The sequence below is a fragment of the Dipodomys spectabilis genome, unplaced genomic scaffold (assembly GCF_019054845.1).
Source record: "Dipodomys spectabilis isolate Male_0828 unplaced genomic scaffold, ASM1905484v1 ptg000207l, whole genome shotgun sequence".
Taxonomy (NCBI): domain Eukaryota; kingdom Metazoa; phylum Chordata; class Mammalia; order Rodentia; family Heteromyidae; genus Dipodomys; species Dipodomys spectabilis.
This window is the reverse complement of record NW_024870884.1, coordinates 12,451,585-12,469,373: the sequence shown is the minus strand read 5'-3', so window position 1 is coordinate 12,469,373 and position 17,789 is coordinate 12,451,585. Positions and strand designations below refer to the sequence as shown.

Sequence of the window (17,789 nt, the reverse complement as noted above, 5' to 3'; positions counted from 1 at the left end):
AGTTGAACAAGTTGAAGACCCAGAGTTCAAACCCTGGTACTGGCAAAAAAGGAATAAAGAGAAAGAGTATTGAGTATCTTTAAATTTTGTATTTATCTTTCTGGATACGTATTTTGTCATAAATCTACATACAGGCAGAACTCAGTATTCACATTTGGATAGAGACTGATTTCCCCAATTGCTATAGAAGACTGTAGAAATGGAATGTTCCTTGGAAATCTAAGTGAATTTTAATGCATGTTATTCCATTTACTTTTATATTAATAGTTGCTAATCAAATGAATTCATTGAAATACACTGTTTATGCAAGATGATACTAGTGAGAGTGTGAAGTTACAATAAATTGGGAGAGTTAGTGATCTCAATGGATAGAAGTCTTGGGGGTTAATATTTATTGAATATTGCTTTGTGAGGTGAATTTTTTTTCTCTATAATTCTTATTAGCAAGCCGGGCGCTGGTGGCTCACGCCTGTAATCCTAGCTACTCAGGAGGCTGAGATCTGAGGATTGTGGTTCAAAACCAGCCCGGGCCGAGAGACCGTGAGACTCTTATCTCCAATAAACCACCAGAAAACTGGAAGTGACGCTGTAGCTCAAGTGGTAGAGCACTCGCCTTGAACTGAAGAGCTGAGGGACAGCGCCCAGGCCCAGAGTTCAAGCCCCACGACCGACAAAAAAAAAAAAAAAAATTCTTATTAGCAAAAGCTAATTGTGCAAAGAACTTTAAAGTCAACCCTCTGTCTCTTTTTATTGTGTGTGCCAGTCCTGAGGCTTGAACTCAGGGCCTGAACACTGTCCCTGAGCTTTTGTACTCAAGGCTAGCATTCTACCACTTGATTCTACCTGGATTTCTGGTAACTTGAAGATAAGAGTCTCATGGACTTTCCTGCCTCAACTGGCCCTCTTAGCTTTCTGAGTAGCTAAGATTACAGGTGTGAGCCACTGGTACCTACCTTCTGTGTCTCTTTATTTTTGTATTCTAATGGATCCATATAACCCCTGGAAGCAGTGGCTCAAAGAAGTGAAAAACTTGAGCAGGGTAGGGCCTTTAATTGGGCAGTGGTCTCTGTACAGGATTGGAACATCTTTGTCTTTTTTATTTCATCTTTTTATTTGCAGTGATCATTTCTAGTTAAGTGAAAGGAATTCCTTAGAATCCTGAGAACTGTTACTTTATGCTTACTTTAGGAGAAAGAGGGATAAAGCTCTGTGTTTGAAAAGAAATCTTTGAAATCTAGAGGTAGTATTGGGAAGAGAAGTAGGGCAGACCTTTGGAGCTCAAACAAGGACTGAGGAATATTTGATTAGCAGGAATTATTGAATGCTCATCTCTTGCCTTTCCTTCTCATCCTTTACTCATGCCTTAGGAATCATAGTCACACTCCCATCTTTCTTGGGTTTTGGGGATCACAACTTCACCGGAATACATTGCATGTTTTGTTTTCCTGTAAATATTGATTTAAACGATGCTAGAGATTTGGATTAAAAAACAGAGTAATAGACCAGAATACAATGTTTTGGAGCAAGAAGAAACAAAACAGGGCACATTGTCAGAATTCTAGAAGGCAATACACTATAAAACTGTTTACGTGTCATATATAAAAGAACAAGTCTATAAAAGGGTACAATACCAAAGTATAACTCTAAAATGGGAGAGAATGATGTGTTGTATTCATAATGTAACTTAAGTGTAAACTACAACTACTTAATAGTAAGTTTTAGAAATAAAACTTTTTTGTCGGTTGTGGGCTTGGGCGCTGTCCCTGCACTCTTCAGTCAAGGAGAGCATTCTACCGCTAGAGCCACAGCGCCACTTCCAAAAATAAAACTTTTATAGTTGAAAAAATTGCAAGTATAATGGCATAACAATGAATTGTATATATGTAAGTGAAATGCAGTTTTTAGTTTCTGTAGCTTTGTGTTTTATGTGTGTTAGAGGAATTTCCTCACATTTATGGAAATCCTAACCTGGTTCATAAAAATGAATGTTTTGACAACGCTGATTTTTTTTTTTTGGGGGGGGTCCAGTTGTGGGGCCTGAACTCTGTCTGGGCCTGGGCACTGTCCCTCAGGTCTTCAGCTCAAGACTAGTGCTCTACCACTTGAGCCATAGCACCACTTGCGGCTTTTTTTCTTTTTGCTTATGTGGTGCTGAGGAATCGAACCCAGGGCCTCATGCATGCAAAGCAAGCACTCTACCACTGAGCCACCTTCCCAGCCCGACAATGCTGATTTCTAATTTAAGGATTTTCTGAACTATAAATGTGGTTGGTACAGATTATTACTTACCTGAAATGCTTGCGACCAGAAGTGTTTCAGATTTTGGATATTTGTCAGATTTGGGAGGTTTTTGCACTTTTACTAAATTGGCTGAACATTTCTAATCTGAAACTGAAATGTTCCAGAATTAGTGCTGGGACTCAAAAAATGTCAGATTTTAGGGCATTTTTCAGGGATGCATAACCTGAGTAATGAAATTAAATAGAAAAGTTGGAACTGTAAGAAAAAAGCCTCTAAAATCAAATAGTTCATCCTTTTATCTACTGATGAGTGATGCTGGGTTTTTTGGTTGTCGTTGAAACCTAATCCACTGCAGAAATATGAAATGAAAATTATTGCAGTGATGTTTAACAAGAAATATCAACTTTATAGTTTTGTTTTTGTGATAGAAACCAGTTAAAGAATACTAGTCCAAAAGATTTTTACTAGTTGGGACTACTCTATAGATGGCACATTTTAATTATATGGCAGTTGAATACTTTGTGGAAGATATAAATTATATGGTACTCAACTACTTGGATATATGTCTTCCCAATTTGAAATGTATTTTATTTCTGCTGTTATTTCAGTGATAAACTATTTCCTTGTTTCAGCCTATGTCTATTTTGGTGTTTGAGGGAATAATAGCACAGTAAGAAGATCTGTAACATAGGTATATAAATTCTTATATTGCAATTAGAGAGTGGTTGAGAATGTGTTTTATATAAAGTTATTTGACTTGTGTCTAGCATATCACAAACTTGAAAGTGTACTTAAACATAGTTTGTAGCCAGGTACTGGTACCTCATGCCTATAATCCTAGCCACTTAGGAGGATGAGATCTAAGGATTGCAATTTGAAGCTAGCCCAAGCAGAAAAGTTTATGAGACTCTTTAGTTAACCAGTGAAAGTCTGGAAGTGGAGCTGTGGCTTGAGTGGTAGAACACTAGCATTGAGTATAAAATTCTCAGAGGAGTGCTCAGGCCCAAATAGTAATACCAAGAAAAAAGAAAAAAAGACCTCTTCTGTTCTTGAGCTAATCAGCTCTACTTTCGATACTGTCTGCTAGTTGTTTCTACTCATTTTAAGCTTAAGGCTCACTGTCCCCAATCATCATGAAGTATGCAAAGTATCTTCTCAGTTTTTCTATTCTTAATAGAACTCATTTTAGTCCTTGTCCTGTAATTCTTCAATGAAATTGATTTTCAAAATTCCAGTTCTTCTTATTTCTAGAATGCTTCCAGATTCTGGCCTAGTAGGTCTGGAATATGACCTGGCAATCCATTTATTGCTAGCTTCTTGATGACCTGGATAATTTGGGACCTACTGACAGAAAAAAAGGGGGAAGAAAAAACAAGTAACTTTCTCTGTCTTCTTGCTATTTGTTTGTCCTTCAGACTTTCATGCATGGCTATAACTTCCTAGATTTGCATTCTGTGATTGTGAATATGAGTATGACTTTAAGCATCATTCAAAATCTTCTGTGACCAAGTTAGCCTTTGAATCAGTTGCTCTTGCTTTCTTCCTAAGTTTTTTTTTTTTTTGGGGGGGGGGGTCCAGTCGTGGGGCCTGAACTCTGGGCCCGGGCGCTGTCCCTCAGCTCTTCAGCTCAAGGCTAGCGCTCTACCACTTGAGCCACAGCGCCACTTCCGGCTTTTTTCTTTTTGTTTATGTGGTGCTGAGGAATCGAACCCAGGGCCTCATGCATTCAAGGCAAGCGCTCTACCACTGAGCCACCTTCCCAGCCCCTCTTCCTAAGTTTTTATACTTCTCTGCCATTATTTCCTTTGCTTGGGATTTTCTTCTTTTTGGGGGGCAGGGGGAGGGGACATCCAGTTGTGGGGCCTGAACTCTGGGCCTGGGCTCTCAAGGCTAGCACTCTACCACTTGAGCCACAGCGCCACTTCCGGCTTTTTTCTTTTTGCTTATGTAGTGCTGAGGAATGGAACCCAGGGCCTCAGGCATGGAAGGCAGGCACTCTACCACTGAGCCACCTTCCCAGCCCCTGGGATTTTCTTCTTACGTGTCTGTACATGTATTCTTCAAGGCACAATTCAAGCACTATCTCAGGAAATCTTACTATTTACTCTCGTTTCCTAAAGTAGTCTTTTTTCCTTGTCAGGATCTTTTTTAATATTAATAGTAATTAACCTTTACTGAGCATATACCATACAGTGTCCTATGTGGCTTATTTAATCTGTCACTTCAATTCCATGAAGAAAAAATATTTTAATTTGAATGTTTTACAGGTAAAGGATCAGATAAAAAGAGAAATATCACCCTCAAAAGTTACACAGGAAGCCTGTGAGATAGCCAGGATTTAATTGCAGGTGCTCTGACTCCACAGTGTTTACTGTTATACATTTGTCCATACCTAACCTTTTAGGGGCTGGCCACTTTCTGTGTGTGCCATATATATTAGTATCTTTGTTCCTATCTTTTTTTATGTCAGTTGTGGGGCTTGAACTCTGGGCCTGGGTGCTGCCCTTCAGAGCTTCAGCCCAAGGCTAGCGTTCTACCACTTGAGCCACACCGCCACTTCCAGCTTTTTCTATTTATGTGGTGCTGAGGAATTGAACCCAGGGCCTCATGTATGCAAGGCAAGCACTCTACCATTGAGCCACCTTCCCAGCCCCCTGTTCCTATCTTGATATTTGAGAGTATAGGGGATAATTAGCCTTTATTTAACCTACAGAACCCAGCAAAATACTTTATGTTCTATATGTTTTCTGTGTGAAAGAATGTATGAATATATACTTACTTAGTTTTTATATTACAGTTTTTAGACAAAAGACTATTACCAGTTGGATGGACACTACAGGAATCAAGACAACTGAATCAGAAAGGTATGAATAGATATTTTTTCCTTTTGCATTTCTTCATCTATGTTCTTTCAATTTAAATATTTTAGAATCTTGTGTAAATGGAGACTCTCCTTTATATTTATGATCTAGAGGTGAACCATATTGTTATTGTTATAGACACAAAGCACATAAATTACTGCCTGCTGGATTAACTGCAGCAGTAAAGGTATGAGGAAGTAAAGGTATGAATGGTAGCTAGCATGGAGAAGAAACATAGAGTTAAGTTAACCTTTTGACCTTGAGGAAAGACAGTAAAAGGAGGGGAGTGAAGTTTAAGGTTTTGAAGGAAAGATACTTGGCAGGCACACAGCTGGGAAGGGTATTACTGGCACTTTTGTACAAAGACACAGAGTAACGAAAGAATGTACTATGCTCAGGTAACCATAGGGAATGCTGTATTGCTGTCACATTGTTGGAGTTTGGTTGAATAAGTTACTTTTTTGTACCATAAGTTGGTTTTGGCTGTTTCTGTTCTCTTGTAGTTTGCATAGTAAAGAAAACAACAATACAATAATAGAATCCATGATGAGTTCTGTACAAAAAGATAACTTCTACCAACATAACGTGGAAAAATTAGAGAATGTTTCTCAGATAAGTGTTGATAAATCACCAATTGAAAAAAGTACACAATATTTGAACCAGCAACAGACCACAGCTATGTGTAAATGGCAAAATGAAGGGAAACAGACAGAAGGGAAATGTGAACCTCTGCCAGCAACTCTGGTTCCAGAGCAGTTTAGTAATGCTAATGTTGATGAGTTGCCACAAACTGATGACCACAGTGACACAGATAGTGAAGAAAATAGAGATAATCAACAGTTTCTAACACCTGTAAAGCTTGCAAATGCCAAGCAGATGACAGAAGATGGGCAGGCCAGAAGCCATCCTTTGGAAGACTCTGTAGGCTGTTGTCAGCAGGAGGAAATAGATGTGGTACCAGAGAGTCCATTGTCAGATGTTGGCTCTGAGGACATTGGAAATGAACTAAAAAATGACAGCAAGTTAAGCAGACAAGAAAACAGCATAGCAAATTCTCCTGCATTTGAGAAGGAAAGTGAACCCGAGTCACCTATGGATGTAGATAATTCCAAAAACAGTTGTCAAGACTCAGAAGCAGATGAAGAGGCAAGTCCAGGTTTTGATGAGCAAGAAGATGGTAGTCCCTCCCAAATAGCAAATAAACATTCAAGGTGCCAAGCAAGAGAAGCTGACATTGAACTTAGAAAACGGTTCTCTACTAAAGGAGGTGAAATTAAATTGCATTTTCAATTTGAAGGCGGAGAAAGTCGCTCTGGGATGAGTGACTTAAATGTCAGGCCACCTGGAAGTACCTCTAGCCTTAATGTAGAATGCAGAAATTCCAAGCATCATGGAAAGAAAGATTCTAAAATCACAGACCATTTCATGAGAGTACCCAAAGCAGACGACAGAAGGTAATTATTTTCCTTCAGGTGTATCTCCCCAATAACATACTTTAAAATTTTATAAGGTGATTTAAAGCCATTTATAATTGAAGAAAGAACTGCTTATGTTTCTTATTAACTGTTTATGCTAAATTTAAATAAACTGCCATTTAAACTCTCATAAAGGCCAGAAATAATAATAAGAAATACGACATTGGCAATCAGAGTTTTAGATTTATGAACTTTCATCTGGAGTTTATGGAAATTGTTAAAACATGAAAATAATCAGATTGGTAACAGCTACTGTATTTTCCAGATCATTGTATATTTTGCTTTCTTTAATACTTTGATAGGCATGTAGATGGGGTATTAGACTTTCTTTATAAATGAGAAAATAGATTTCGGTGAGAAATTCACTGAAATCCTGTAACTTATGGGAGGTATTACTGGGATTTAACTCCATGTGTATATAATTAGAAACCTTATATTTTTGCCATTACCCAATACAGAATCTTAAAGCTCAGTCAATAATTTCTAAGCTCTCATTTTCAAGTATGTGATGCTAAGTTCACTTAATTGAAAACTCTTGTGAAAAGATTCAATAGGTAGTTTATATTGTGAACCATGATTCATTTCTGTTTTCAAAATGACTTACATATGTTTCAAAATTCCTTCTACACACACTATTGAAAATAAGCAGCCGGGCGCTGGTGGCTCACACCTGTAATCCTAGGTACTCAGGAGGCTAAGATCTGAGGATCACAGTTCAAAGCCAGCCTGGGCAGGAGAGACTGTGAGACTCCTATCTCCAATAAACCACCAGAAAATCAGAAGTGGCACTGTAGCTCAAGTGGTAGAGTGCTCGCCTTGAGCTGAAGAGCTGAGGGACAGCGCCCAGGCCCAGAGTTCAAGCCCCACGACCGACAAAAAAAAAAAAAAAAATAAGCACCTGGTTTTAATATGAGCTCTGTAAGTTTTCTTATTGATTACAAATAGAAAGCAAATTGAAGTGAGAGCAAACTTGCTTACTTAAAAAAATAATATTCTGGGTAAGCTTCATATTTGTGTATTTAAGGAAACCAAAATGAATAATTTGTCTGAATGCGTTTATTCTCAACCTTAGAAAAGAACAATGTGAAATCAAACATCAAAGAGCAGAAAGGAAGATCCCTAAATACGTTGCACCTCACCTTTCTCCAGATAAGAAGTGGCTTGGAACACCTATTGAGGAGATGAGGAAGATGCCTCAGTGTGGGTCCCGGCTACCTCTCTTGAGACCTTCTGCCAGTCACACAGTAACTATTCGAGTGAGTATCACCTCTTTGAGAAGTCTGGAAGTCCTGATATACTGTGATAGTTATTGATGTGAATAAAACCAGGGCCTACAAAGTTCTCCTAAATCTGAAATCTTTAGAATGGAGAGAGAGGTTTCAGTGAACTTAATATAGCATTTAACAAGCTGGATCATTGTCAGCTGATGATCAAATTGAATTTTCAGTATTTTTAAGAACCTTGAGTCTTGTTTGTTTTATTTTTGGTGGTGCTGGGTTTTAATTCAGGGCCTTGCACTGAGGTGCATGATATATAGTAGTTACTTTACCACAGGGCCACGCCTCTAACTCTCCTTCTTTTGCATTGGTTATTTTGGAGAAAGGGTCTTTCTTCCAGTCCAGGTACATTCCTGGACTATAGTCCATTTTTAGGTTTCCCTTAGTGGCTGGCATGTACCACCACACCCAGCATCTTTCCATTGAGAGGGATTCTAGTAGACTTTGCTGCTCTGGTGCTCATGTAGCTTTGCATGACAGGCATGCATTACTTAGTTCAGCTATAAACAGAAAAGTCTCATGATCATTTCTGCCTGGGCTGGCCTCAAACCACAGTCTTCTCCTCTGCCTCCCAAGTAGGTAGGATTTATAAATGTGAACCAATAGTGCTTGGCTCAGTGGTTTCTCTCTCCCTCTCTCTCCCTCTCTCTCCCTCTCTCTCCCTCTCTCTCCCTCTCTCTCCCTCTCTCCCCCCTCTCTCCCTCTCTTTCCCTCTCTCTCCCTTTCTCTCTTGCTTGCTTGCTTGCTTGCACTCTCTCTCTTTCTTTCTGTCTGTCTGTCTGTCTGTTGTGAAGCTTGAACTTGGGGCTTGGGTGCTGTCCCTGAGCTCTTTTGCTCAAGGCTAGCACTTTGAGCCATAGCTCCTCTTCTGGTTTTCTGGTGGTTAATTGGAGATAAGAATATCGCAAATTTTCCTGCCTGGGCTGGCTTTGAACTGCAACCCTCAGATCTTAGCCTCCTGATCCTTAGCTAGGATATAGGTGAGAGCCACAGCACCCATCTGTTTCTGTTTTTTTTTTTTTTTTTTTAGTTCACTTGGCAAGCTGGCAATAGTTATTGGCTATCCACTACTTGTTAGATATTATATTGTTTCCTAAAATTCAAAACTATTTATGGTTCTATACATTGGCCAACTTTGGCCTCTTTTCTAAGAAAAAATATGTCTCTATCACTATGGATCTCAGCCTGTCTAAAATCAATCTCATGTTTTAACAACTGTACTAAGATACTTATAAAGATAATCATTTTAAGCATTTTCAGTATATAATTCAGTGACATAATTCAGTATTGTAATTATTTAACCACTTTTCATATTTTCAAACAAATTCTGTATTAAGCAATAAAACTTATTCCCTACTTTTCCCTAGCTCTTAGTTAACTTTATTTTTCTTATTCTTCTTGTGGTCTAGTGCTTGCTTTCAGCATTCAGGGCCTTGTACTCTTTTTTACTTTTTTACTCTATCTACTACAGTCATCTGCTCCACTTCTGGTCTTTTGCTGGTTAATTGGAGATAATCATTTCATCATCCTCCCTGCCTGGGCTAGCTTTGAAAAATGGTCCATAGTCAAATATGGCTGAGTCAATAACTTTGTTTAAAGTATTTTTACTCTCACCAATGGTAAAATTGTCCCATGTCATTTAAGGAAATTGAATAGTAAGTAGTTGACTCCACACAAAAGGAAACATATACTTAAGAAAAAGATTTGTGTGTATTTGTGTTTGTAATAAACAAGATGATAAACAAATGTACATTTGTGTTATCAAGCAATTTCAGATTGCCTTACAGTTCTAAAACTAAATATTGGTGGTGTTACATGAAATTCTATAACTATTAATATCTGACATCTTAGATAACTAGGCACTGTATATAAAAGTCATGGTTTTATATATATATATCATAGTCGAGAAAAATAACCTAGAAGAAAATACAGTAGGCAAGAAGACAGACTTTAGTTTTGTTGTGGTTCTTGAGAAATGAGATGAATAACTGTTAAATAATTGATATATTCCCTCTAGGGCTGGATTATGGTAATAGTTACATAGTTCACTAAATTACCTAAATATCACCAAATAGACTACTTTGTAGGTGAATTTACAATACTCAATGAAGGTTTGGTTGGAGGTTTTTTTTTTAAATAACAAAAAAAGCATAAAATATTTTAACTGTTGAGCACTGACTGAAAAGGTGAGAAGGGAGAGGATTCCAGTATTCCTTTCAAAGGCCCACCCCTATAGCCTACTTCCTTCCACAGGGTCTTCTACCTCCCAAGAGCTTCATAGGTGGATACCAAATTTTAAAGGACACTCTAGATCCAAGCTAGATTTCCAAAGTTTATGCCCATCTTACAATGTAAATACATCTTTAAGAATCTCTATAGTTCTTCTTCTTTCTTTTTTTTTTTTTTTTGGTGTTAGTACTGGGATATGGACTCAAGGCCTTGTGCCCTTGCTTGATTTTTTTTTTTTTATTCACTGCTGGTGGCACTTTGCCTCTTGAGCCACAGGTCCAGTTCCCACATAGCCTTAGTAGTTCCAAAATCCAGAAACTCAGGACAAACTGAGCTGAGACTTCCTATTAAACTTAAAAGAACAAGGTACCAGTAGTTGATGTCTATCTATAATTTTAGCTACTCAGGAGGCTGAGATCTAGCTGATTGCAGTTAATGGCCATCCTGAGCAAAAAAAGTCTATGAGACTCCATCTCTGAAATAATTCTGTTGCCACAACCTGAAGGAAACCTTTCCAACTCACCAGATAAAATAAATTTCTAGAACAAGTTCTCATAATACCATGAACTCCTCACTCATAGAATGTTATAGTTTTTATATGTTTTATGTGATGATTCTCTGCAACGTAGTGGTGACATGTTGTGAAAGGGATAAACCTTACAAACCTTACAAACATCATCATTGAAGAGCCAAATACAATGCCTACATATTGTGTGATCCCATTTTTATTAAATGTCCAGAATGATCAAAGTCCAAAGCTTTTATAATTTAAAATGCCTTTCCTCAGAGATTTTCTTAACGGAGGTTGGGACAAATAGGGAGAAAATGATGGAATGTGTGGTCAAGATGCTTTGAATTCAAACCTCTTTATACAACTACTTAATGTTTTACTTAATACTACTATAATAGCTGAGATTATATACAAACATATTTATGTGTACTTCTGCATATATGTGCACGTACATATGTATGTAAAATGCACACAAGGTTCTGTCTTAAATATTCCAAATACAAAATTTAATTGGTAGTTATCTTCAAGAACTTTAGACCTAATGAGGAAACGAGAAATAAGTGTATGTTAGTATGATAATGATAACACAATGAAATGAAACTGCTTGGAAGAGATAAGAAGACATAGCATATAGCGAGGCATTTAGGAATGAAAGTGAATTTATTGTTGTTAAGGATGTAAGACTTCCAGCATGTCTAGTGTTTAGGTAATGTTTTAAGAGGGTTAGTATAGTTACTTTGATTCTGTGTCCAGTGAAAGATTTCAGGTAAAACTGGAACTGTAGTAAAAGGAATAGTTTATTAGAAAAGAAACATACTTTTAGAAGTAAAAGTGAGTTATCTCATAAGTAGAAATCTAGAGGGACCCCTAGTTCCACCCCTAGCTCCGGCACTTAGTATATCAAGTCCCTCCCCAAGCCCAGTCCACAGGGAGTTACTGACATGAAAGTTGTATAAGATTTAGAAGTTTCAAGAATCACTTTGAGCTGTTCACTTCATACCTGTAATTCTAGCTGCTTGGCAGGCTAAGAATGGGATGGTCTTTGGCCAGACTGGACATACGCACAGCAGACCCATAATGGCATATAACCTGTCATCCTCACAACATAAGAAATAAGAAGATTCTGACTCCAGGCCAGCCCAGGCAGAGAAGTGTATGAGACTTCCATCTCAACAGAAAAGGCTAAGCATGGTGGTGCAGGCCTGCCATTGTGGCTGCAATAGGAAGCAGAATATAGAAAGATCACAGGCCATGCACTTGGGCAGGAAGTAAGATTTTTCCATCTCAAAAATAAGCCAATACAGGCTGAGCATTGGTGGCTCATGCGTATAATCATAGCTATTCAGGAGGCTGAGATCTGAGGATTGTGATTTGAAGCCAGCTTGGGCAAGAAAGTCCATGAGTCTCTTATCTCCAATTAACCACCAGAAAACTGGAAGTAGCTCAAAGTGTCTTGAGCAAAATAGTTCAGTTACAGTGCCCAGGCCCTGAGTTCAAGTCCCACATCCAACAAAAATAAGTAAAAATAAATAAACATAAATAATGCCAAAAAAGTACTGGAGTTGTGGCTCATCAGTAGAGTGCTTGCCTAGCAAGTATAAGGTCCTAAATTCAAACCTCATTGCAGCCTTTCTCCTTGCCAAAAATATGTTATTCTTCCCATATGATTATCCATGATCTAAGGAAGCCTTTAGGGATGGGGCCACTTTATCTGTTTAAAAAGTGGAAGAAGACAAAAGTAACATTTCAGAGCAAATTTTATTTGGAGTAGAACCGGATAGCAGTCCTTCTTGGTTCACACTGAGATTTTTTTTTTCTTACAAATCATTTTACCATGGTTTAGAGGCAAACCTAGGATTGAGGAGTTTCTCATAACTTGTATGTAAGGGGGATATGAGAGCATGGAAAGGGAAAGTGGGTAGGGAGGAAGGAGGGAAACAGGACTTGGGGTTTTGTTTTCTTTTTGTCAATTGTGGGGCTTGAACTTAGGGCCTGGACGTTATCCCTGAGCTCTTTTTGCTCAGTGCTAGAGCTCTACCACTTTGAGTCACTTGCAGTTTTTTGGTGGTTAATTGGAGGTAAGAGTCTTACGGACTTTCCTGCCTGCTGGCTTTGAACTACGATCCTCAGATCTCAGCCTCCTAAGTAGCTAGGAGTACAGGTGTGAGCCACTGGAGCCTGCTAGAAACGAGACTCTTGAGTATGTAACACAAGGATTTCCTTTTCTGTTCCAATATCCGTGTCTAACTGTCACCTATCAATCAGTAAGAGAGTCTATAGAATGGAATGACACTTGGAATCAGAGTACAGGCCCTGTAGGATCAGGAGAATGAAAATACTTTCAAAAATAATGTTTAAGTGGGTCTAAGGGTGGTAGGGGGGATGATGTGACTTGGAGTCAGTGGCATTAGGGAGACAGGTAGGATATTGCTGGTAGGAATTCAGGCCTAGCACCTAGATGGAGTGAATTAGAATGCACAAGATATGGTGACTTGGAAACTGAGAGGAATTGAGTGTGGCAGTTTAGGGTATTTGCTTTGGTTGCATTGTTTGCATTATATTATAGAAGAAAGTTAATTTTTGTGCACTTAGCGTTTTCCTGTTTACCCTCTATTTCAGGTAGATCTTTTGCGAACAGGAGAGGTTCCCAAACCTTTCCCAACACATTATAAAGATTTGTGGGATAACAAGCATGTTAAAATGCCTTGTTCTGAGCAAAACTTGTACCCTGTGGAAGATGAGGTAAGACAAATGCCTGAAACATGGTTTAGTACATGATTGTTTGGCTTTTTATTCTATCATACAAACTCAGAATAGTTTAACTGTGCTTTTCTTTTTTTTCTAAGAATGGTGAGCGAACTGCAGGTAGTCGATGGGAGCTCATTCAGACTGCACTTCTCAACAAATTCACGCGACCCCAAAACCTAAAGGTGTGTTCTTTTACCAGTCTTGTCTCTCATAGATAGCTTTTAAGGATGAGTCTTCTGTTTCTTGCCTTAAGGAAGAGGCAAGACATGTTTTTAAAATCATTAGATAGAATAACAGCATTCTTTGTATGCAGAGTGCTTGCTTCCTAGCTGAAGGAAGGGTCCTTAGAGACCTTCTTGGTTTCTACTCCATCATTGGGAACTGAGCAGAACAACTGAGAGTTGTAAATGACTTGCCTGGAGCCACACAGAATAATTTGGAGAACCAGGAATAAGACCTCTGTTTCTTGATTCCCTGTCCAATTTCCTTCAGTCTAAGCTTCTCTTTTATTTTTTATTTTAAAATTATCATGCTTCTGAAATGTATTTAAAAGGAAATCAGGAAAGAATTATGACTCCAGCAGTATTTGCCTCAAGGGAAGCTGAAGTTTCCTGATAATTAAAATATACATTAAGTTTGCTTTTATTTCTTTTAATGTAGCTTTAGCACTTTAATTATTAATCTTATAAGATTGGCAATAATTTACATTTTGATTTTTTATTTCATTTACTATTCTAAGACAATCATTAGTAATATCTAAAATATGCATGAACATATTTATATTACAGGAAAACTGTAGCCATAGAGACTTTTAACTTTTATAAATATAAACAGTGACAGGATTTTCTATACTTCATGAAAATGGGTTTCATTTTCTTTCAGAGACTTAATTTGTTGTGGACAGTTTCAAGGGTTCACGATGTTTTCCACCAAATTATTTTTAAACTTTCTCTCTGTTTTCATAGCTTCTGGGCTTTTTTCTCTTTCTTTCTTAACATGAAAAATATAGGTATGTTATATAGTAATCTATTTTGAGAATTTCGCTTCTTGCAAATAGTATTTTTCACTCTTGTAATAGACTTAAAAAAAACTGACTCCTTTTAGAGAGCAAGGGCTACACATGCTTCTAATCCTAATCACTTGGTAGGTGGAAATGAGAAAGATTGTGGTTTGAGGCTAGTTTGAGCTAAGTTACTGAGACCTCCATCCCAACAATTAGCCAGGCATAATGATGTAAGTCTGGAATTCCAACCATATGGGAATTTTAAGTAGGAAGAATGTAGTCTGAGGTCAGTTCCCAGAGAAGAACAAAAGACTCTACTTCACACACACCCCTCCACCGAAAAAATAATAACTAAAGCAAAAAAAGGACTGTAGGCAGTGCTCAAGTTTTAGAACACCTGCCTAGTAAGCTTGAGGCACCGAGTTTAAATTCTAGCAGTAATAAAAATAAAGTAAATAGTAATTTGAGTTGGATGCTAATGGTTTATGCCTCTAATCCTAGCTCCTCAGGAGGCTGAGGTCTCAGGATCATGTTTGAAGCCAGCCTGAGCAGAAAAGTCTGTGAGACTCTTATTTCTAATTAACCACCAAAAAGTCTGAAGTAGAGCTGTGGCTCATGTGGCAGAGTGCTAGCCTTGAGCACAAAAGTTCAGGGACAGACAGCACTCAGGCACTGAGTTCAAGCCCCAGGGCTAGTACCAAAAATTTTTTTTTTAATAGTAATTTGATTTGTAACTAGAAAAAACTATAAAGGTCTACCAGTTCATGTTAATTACGTATGTGCAAACAGAACTAAATCTAAACACCTTATGAGTTATAGTGCTTCTACAGGAATAGCAACTTAATTTTTTCCATTGTTCCATTTTAAGCATAATGAACAATTTGTGTTTATGACCACCGTGGAAACTTTGTCAGCATACCACTAATCCAAAGACCCAAATAGTATATACAGGATTTAAGAAGAAAAAAAATACACAGGAAAAAATCATCTGTTTACTCCAGGGGAGTAAGCAATTATAGGTGGTTGATGGATGTTGATGAATGCAAAGATAGAATCTTTATGCAGAATATCAACTTATAAATAAATACCATAGTGACTGTGTTAGCATTTGACATACCTGTAACTGTGATGTATTCTAGGATTGCTGACTTTTTCTTTTCTTTTTAACTGTTTAAAGTATTCAACTTTATTTCTGCAGTTTGTATTTTAGACTTTGTTTTCAAACCCCAAATTATGCACTTAAATACACAGTAGCAGGATGCCTAAGACACTATCCAGCCTCCATTTGTAAGGAGTGTCTTACATTCTTTATGGTCTTCTGAGTGGGCTGTTAAGAATTTTCCTTTTTTTTTTCCTTCAAACATAAACAGAATAATTATTACATTCCAAATTACAGACTTATACCTTTTAGCAATTCCTTAGTGCACCCTGGTGATAATAGGAAAGGGCCATTGTTTTAATGTGCATTTCCTGTTCTTTATCGTATGATAGATTCAACAGAACTATAATCCACTGAGACTTTTATGTGCTTATAGTAATTTTTTCCATTTTGAAAGAATGCTGCAAGGGAAGAAGGGAGAAACATTAAAGCACTTGGTTGAATATAATGATGAATATAGTGATTGAATATAATGATCTTCTTGCTGTTGATATACTTGCTATTTATTGATGGATTTGGAGGAATTAGAGAGATTCAAAGTTTAAAAAATGAAAAGTCCTCTAAGACATATTATCATGCATCTTGAACTCCTTCAGCAGATGATAGCTAAGAATATAATTTAGCATCTAGTTTTTCTAATGTCAGAGGTTTGAATACTATAGTGAAATAAATATTGTCAGCCTTCTACAGGTTCTTTATCATTAGATTCAACCAACATATTTGAAAACAAAATTCTAGCATGGAACTATACATACATAGACTTTTTTCCTTTCATTTTCTAACAGCAAAGTATCACTTTTTGGTGTATATGCAGGTCCAGAGGCTTGAACTCAGGACTTGGGTGCTGTCCCTGAGCATTTTCACTCAAGGCTAGTGTTCTACCATTTGAGTCACAACTCTGTTTATGCCTTTGGGGGGTGGGGGATGGCAGTTAATTAGAGATAAGAGTTTAATTAACTCTCTTCTGTCCTGCCTAGCTTCAAACCGCAATCCTCAGATCTGAGTTTTCTGAGAAGCTATGATTATGAGTGTGAACTGTCAGTGCCCCACTACAGTATAGTAACATTTATATTTAGGAGGATATGTGTATTATGTCTAGATCTGATGCCAGCCTGTATATAAGACTGAACATCTTCAGATTATTTATTATTATATATTATATATATATTATCCTTAGATAATTATGAACCAATCCCCAACATGAGGGATAATTCTACTTATAAAATCCCAGTAAGGAATTAGAGAATAAATATTATTTTTCCCCATATCAACATTAAGGAATAATTTATAAGCATTTCTTTTTAAGCAAATACTTTGGTGCATTTTGATATTTGCATCTATCTTCTGCAGTCCCTGTTATAGTCAAAATATAAGACATTTTTGTAAACCTGAAGATTCATTCCATTGTGGTTTCTACTCTGGCTTTAGACAACTAGTTTGCTCTTTCACTATAGATCAGTTGACACTTTATATAAATAGAGTTTTATAATGTGTATTTATAGTGTTTGAAGATGAGATTCATAGAACCTTTTCTTGTTTTATTATTAGTGCTTTTGTTTTCTGTAGGCCCTTGAATGTCCCATGATTCCAAGTAAATACTATGTGTGTTTTGTTCGCTTACGTTTTGTAGGAAGTTCTTCGGCAGTGTATTGATTTTGTTTTTGTGGTGCTTGGGATCAGCATCATGGCCTGGTACATGCATTCTACCACTGGGCTACCTACATCCCAGAGTGTTGGTTATTTGGGAGACTTGTGGTAGTAATTTAACACAGTATTTTTCAGACTTGTACCTCCTTCAGTAAAAAAAAAATGTGTTTATACTAATATAGTCATTTATAAGTTCTACACATTTATTTGTTATTTATAATAAATTGTAATTATAATGATAAATAATAGCCTTTTCTCCACAGCTAATAGATTGCCTTATGTGTAACTGACTCTAGAAGCCAGGTTTGTATCTCTTCAGTACAAAGTTACACCAGCAGATGGCATAATTTTTCAGCTTTTCATCCCATGTAGTAATATAACGTCTATGAATTGCTGGGGGAAGATAACCATTTATATATAGCTTATAAAAGTAGCCAATAGTAAAGAGAAAAGACCATTTTATACTTTAAAATACTATTTCTCCATATTTTTCTATTATTGCCTTTATTGCAGATGCACTCTTTTCTAATCTCATCTCCCTGGAGTGAGATTTTAGTACTACAGATATACTATATCTGTGTGCTGTCACACGTACATAATGTATGTATATATGTGTGTATATACACATTTATATACAC

General features: G+C 37.2%; 1 protein-coding gene across 2 annotated transcripts in view; it reads left to right on the top strand.

Moving 5' to 3' along the window:
- Parg (poly(ADP-ribose) glycohydrolase) overlaps positions 1 to 17,789 on the top strand; it is a 113,077-nt gene that overhangs the window by 2,393 nt on the left and 92,895 nt on the right. For both annotated transcript variants that reach the window (XM_042696319.1, XM_042696320.1), the window contains exons 2-6: positions 5,039 to 5,105; positions 5,606 to 6,556; positions 7,650 to 7,833; positions 13,214 to 13,336; positions 13,441 to 13,524. In XM_042696319.1, coding sequence (XP_042552253.1) covers positions 5,039 to 5,105; positions 5,606 to 6,556; positions 7,650 to 7,833; positions 13,214 to 13,336; positions 13,441 to 13,524 — 1,409 coding nt within the window. The remainder of the gene's footprint in view (positions 1 to 5,038; positions 5,106 to 5,605; positions 6,557 to 7,649; positions 7,834 to 13,213; positions 13,337 to 13,440; positions 13,525 to 17,789) is intronic.